Raw genomic sequence first — 5,349 nt, forward strand, 5'->3', positions numbered from 1 at the left:
CACAATTGCATGTGGCAGGTGACAGACAGGCATTTTGGGGAAAAAAGTTTTATTAGTGTCCAATAGGTCTGCAATAGCCCAACAACAAAGCTGTATCTGAACTCCTGCAGTACAAGTTAAATATCCTAATAGTAGCTAGGCCACCATTCTGAAACACTTGGGAAACAGTGTTCATTGGTTACTCTTGGCAGGGCCCCAGGATTAAGGAATGCGTTTTTGAAGGATTCACAATACAAACTTTCCATCCTGTTCTTCTCAAACAGTGCCTGTTAAATCTGTGACTAGACTGTCACCACGGGCACTGCCCTCTAGTATGCACTCCCAAGTCCTGAGCCCCAGACAGTAGGATCTGTTGGAGACTGCTTTGTTCCTCTCCTGGCCCACACATGAAGATTTACTCTCCCAGGGACCAGAGCACATCACAGAGGCACAGAGACAGCACACCACAGGATTTTGTCTTGAGATGTTGTAACCATGTCCCCAAGAAGCACACCTATTTTCCTCAGCACAGATATAGCTGATTGGTCTCGGGTCAGGAAAGCAGCTGTTAATTCTTTCAGCTATATCTGAGCTTCATGGTAACCGAGCAATATATAGAGATCTTCCTGCTCAACCCAACTGTCCCCAGAACTTTAGAGCTACTGGCCATTACTAACCGTAGGAATCTTCTTTGTTCTTCTGTAACTTCAATCTCCAAAGGGGGAGAGATGGAGGAGGACAGTAATTTCTTCTTGCCACATGCTGCCGCTTGCTTCTCATAGGAATCTGTGAATGAATCATTTAGAAGTATTCTCTCCTAGAATATTTACGCAGGCATTACCCTTAATGACCCTATGGTTTGGCATGTAATCCTCTGGATTAAAGAGTCACCACAGAATGCCTCCTCCTGAAACTTGTGGAGGACTGGGAATGTCACAAATCAGACATCTAGTCTCTAGGGAAGGGCTGGTTAATGCCACTTTGTTTTTTCCCACCAGTTCCAAAAAAGAGTCACCCTAAATAGCAAAAAAAAAAAAAACCCTCAGAAAAACCCCTGATATATTTAGTCCAACTCACAGAGAGAAATTTTTCCACAGAAAAGTCTGATATAAATGGCATTAAAATACTATTCATTAAGCATTTCTCCTTTCAGTCTTTAACTTTTTTCAGTACCTGACCAAAAGGAGCAGAGTTCCTGGAACTCTCTCTGCAAGAACTGTGCAGTATTTATTGATGAAAGAGAAGGTCAATGATTTTTAAGTACTTGATGGATGGTTATTGTGCTTTTTAACACTGAAACCAATGGCTAATGAGCTTACAGAGAAGACCATTATCCCTTTCGAAACAGTTTCAGACTGTGGAAATTTTAGGCTTTAAGCAGAGTATGCAGCTAAAAAGGAACCAAATGAACTATGCTCTTTACTCTGCATCACATGTCTTATTCTTCACAGCATAACCACATAATCTTATTGATGCTGTTCTATTTCCTCTTCATTGTTTTTCCTATCAGTCTTCCTGCTCTTTCATTATGTCAGAACTATTTTAGTTTGATCATTCTGTGGGTAGGGAGTATATCTTCTATTTTTGGAAATATTGTAACAATTTTCAGCTGCCAATACTGACTGCTATAGATACTGAATATCTGCACTCTCCTAGGGATGAGGATAAAAATTAATAACCTATTGGTTCCATACATCCCTTTCAGACGGCTTGTTTGTACTTTTCTGTGCACTGATTATCCTTCTTCCTAAGACCATCTGAATCCTCACCTGCAATAAGCTGCTCCAAGCGGATCCGTTCATGAGCTGCATGTTGGTCCACCAAAATCAAGAGGTTTCCATCTAAAAATGTACCACAAGAGATGAGAAAGAGCAACTTTGTACCAGACAACTGCACAGGTTGGGACAAATGGCCACTCCCTAGAGACCACATTTAGAAGGTAACTATCAGCCAGTTTCACAGAAATAATGTGAGGAGGAGGCTGTGTTGGCAGAACATAAAGTCACTATGGAACAGAAATTCAGCGATACAAATTGGCATTTAAATTAAGGTAATTAGATTGAGTCAGAAACTCTTGTCTATTGACATCTTAATCTAACTTCAGAATGAGAGCTGAGGTCACCCACAAACTGTTCTGTCAGTCTTTAAAAATGTTACAAAAACTACTGGTTTTGAATGCCTTTTTGTACAGCTTCAGGAAGCTTCAACAGTGAGTATGTCCAGACACTGTGAACAGAGTCCGAAAGATTTTAGTAATTTGAGTACAATCTATTTTTATAGCACTAATCTGAAGGCAGTAGGAACATTCAACAATGTCCAAAATAAAGATAAAAGAAGATCCAGGAAATTTCAAGTGAAGACTAACATTTTCCTCTAGCCACAATATCGTCCCAAGGCAAGAAGAGAATACAAACAGGATAGTGTTCCCTCTGCAGTCTAACTGCACTTAACAGCCACCTCAACTTCATGTTAACAACCACTCTTACCTGTCTTTTTATCCATTTCATTCCTAGTGTTGATTAAACAAGCGATAAATTTATTGTCCACTTGTTGAAGAACCTGTAAGATACTCAGAAAAATTATTACCCAGTGGTAAAATTATTTTAAAAATTAAGGTAAACAAAAGAAGATGACAATCAAAATGGATCAAGCAAACCAATAGCTAGTAGGGTGATTAGGGGAGTGGAAACCACATCGTTTCTAATCCCAAAGGCTTAAAGAATTTGGCCTAGCACAACTGAGACTGAGAAGGTATATAATTATTCTTTATAAATACAGTGGGGGACTAAATATGGAAAAGGCAGCAATTATTTAAACTAAAAGACAATACTGGCAGAAGGTCAAATGACCATAAATTGGTCATGAAACAGTTTAGTCTGGAACCAAGAGAAAGTTTCAAAGAGAGTTATAAGGGCAAGAGCTGTAATTGTTCTAAGGCGGAGCTGGAAATTTACAGAATGGATTAAATGCTGGTGTAGAAGCCTCCTTGAGCTGGGAATTAGAGCTGTGCACAGCGACTCTGAGTATTTGATTGGCTGACATCACCAAAAGAGAATGTAAACAACCTTTTTTAACCTGCCCTGTGTTTAAGGACTTGTGTTGATCATCTGTAGGAGCTAGGAAGCATTTTTTTTTCCTCATTTTCTGATGGAGAATTTGCCTCTGTGTCTTGATTCCACCTTCCCCTCATGCATCAGAAATCAACCAGAGCTACAGGGAATACTGAGCAGGGATGCACAATGCTTTCAGTATCTTTTTGTCAGATTTAAAACTAACAGATGTGGTGTTAGGGAGGAACTTCTCCCCAAGTCATATAGACAGAGCTCACTGCTGCATTGTCCACCTCTGAGGTAAAAATGAATGGATGATCCTATTTCTTTGCAGGCATGCAAGACATTAATGATTCTTTTTACTCTTTTCCTGTGGCATGATGCAATATTTTGTGCTTTTGGTCTTTTCTGCAGAGATTCTCAAAATTGCTATAGGGTACTGAAGGTACCTAGCTTCTTCAGAGATGGGAAGTAGCAATGTCTTCTAGCTTTACCTTCTTAAAAACATACAAAGGAAAACTTTACGCGGGTAAAGTTTATCACAGAACCACTCAGTAAGTTTTAAAGAACAGTTCTTACGAGTGAACAGAAAAATGGTACCTTCCATTTTCCAGCTTTCCTCTCCTGTGTTTTTGAAACATAATCTGTTTACTGTAGTAACTTTATTTACTGCTGTTATTCTCTCACACATGACGTAAGTAAGGGAATCATTTGGATCCTTGTCCACCCCAGAGAGCAACATCACCATGCCCCACATGGTCAGAACCTGCAGTCTCAAAGTCAGCAACCTGGTTGCATGAGAATAACGCTAACTGGGCCTGCGAGCCTTTTGTCACTGGGATGCAAGAGAGGGAGAGAAGCCACTTTGGCATTTCTACCCAGGCAAACCATCAAAGAATGTAAGTTGAAGCTGTACATTTACAATAGCTTTGAAGCTAACATTCACAGCATTTGATAAAGAAGTACTAAAACAGTTAAGCTTGATGCTATGATGCCATTTTTAAGAACCACTTTTCAGAGCAGACATAAATCCTAAAGTGAAATTTCAGGTCTTTTCACAAAATCTGGGATTTGCTTTTGAAACCACTCTGCTGAAGAATTACATTTCTAAGGTCGATAAAAATGGAAGCTACAGGGCACAGGTGTCAGAGGAATACAAACTAAGCAAATGCCTACAATAAATGTAAAAAACCTGCCCATTCAAATATAATTTAGTTAATAGTGTTTCTAAGTAGCAGTAACAGGGCTGCCTGTTGATTTGATTTAACCATACAGCAGAGGAATTTGAGAGTCACTTGCAGACAGCTGATTAACCATGAGATGACACTAATATCTGGCATGACCATGTGCCTGCCTGTATCACACAGCAACCAAGAATTCTGTTTGTGTGTGTGAAAATTAGGGACATGAACTATTTCCCTGGATACCTCTTTCCCACCAGGCAGAAACATCAGCAAATCCCATCATCGGAGTGGGAATTTGGGGGTGAAAACTAGTACCTGCATTGAATGAATCATCTCTTTGGTGAAGCGATAAGGATACAAGATATTATGAATTTTCACAGCCAGATTGTCAGCCTGACTGCTGGTCACATCAACAGCAATCTGTAAAAACAGAATTGCAGATCAAACAGGCTATAAAGGATACAGGAAAAAACACAAGCACATGCAAAATACCCCCAACAAACCAGCTTTAAGAAAAATTGGAAATAACTCTGTATTTTGAAATACCAAGCTTTCTCCACAAGAATAGCACCAGCTAAAGACACTATTAGGAAATCCCTTTGCTTCCATCCCCTTATACTTTCCCACCTGGATACTACCCGTAAACTTCAATGCACTCAGCTGATTTCAAGCACCTATTAGAAAACCTGAAGTTAATTATCAGCCTACGTGAGCTCTCAATGGATCTCATTACAAAAGATGTATTACCCCAAACTGAGTCAGAGCACACGTCACAGCAACACCCGAACAGAACTGTTCCTTTTCAGAAACTCACCAGCAGGTGGTTTGCTGCTCCCTCTCTATTGTTTGCAGGTGGAAACGGTTACATACATATGTTTACACACACACAACATGATGATTAAAGATAATGCTACCTCATGACAACAAAGGAAGTTTTTCTAAAAGCTCCAACATTGTTTCCCTCTCACATGCTCTGATCTTGCCAGGCTATAAAAACACATATAGTAAAATACACTTTTAAGACTCATTGCAGCCCAGAGAAGAAAGCTTGGTTATTTTAACTCTGCCCACAGAGAGGACAGACACTGTATTACAATTTTGCCATCCTTTAACTTTTAAGATGACTATCTCTGTAG

The 5,349-nt window shown here is 39.7% G+C and overlaps 1 protein-coding gene across 1 annotated transcript in view; it reads right to left on the reverse strand.

The window, feature by feature from the left end:
- Positions 1-5,349, reverse strand: part of MLH3 (mutL homolog 3) — a 19,166-nt gene that overhangs the window by 6,066 nt on the left and 7,751 nt on the right. Inside the window, exons 4-7 of the mRNA XM_029085723.1 lie at positions 4,529-4,633; positions 2,466-2,538; positions 1,749-1,820; positions 657-765 (exon numbers count right to left, since the gene is read on the reverse strand). Of these exons, the coding sequence (XP_028941556.1) occupies positions 657-765; positions 1,749-1,820; positions 2,466-2,538; positions 4,529-4,633 (359 nt within the window). The remainder of the gene's footprint in view (positions 1-656; positions 766-1,748; positions 1,821-2,465; positions 2,539-4,528; positions 4,634-5,349) is intronic.

This window comes from Antrostomus carolinensis, unplaced genomic scaffold (assembly GCF_000700745.2).
Source record: "Antrostomus carolinensis isolate BGI_N321 unplaced genomic scaffold, ASM70074v2 scaffold48096, whole genome shotgun sequence".
In the NCBI taxonomy this organism is placed as follows: domain Eukaryota; kingdom Metazoa; phylum Chordata; class Aves; order Caprimulgiformes; family Caprimulgidae; genus Antrostomus; species Antrostomus carolinensis.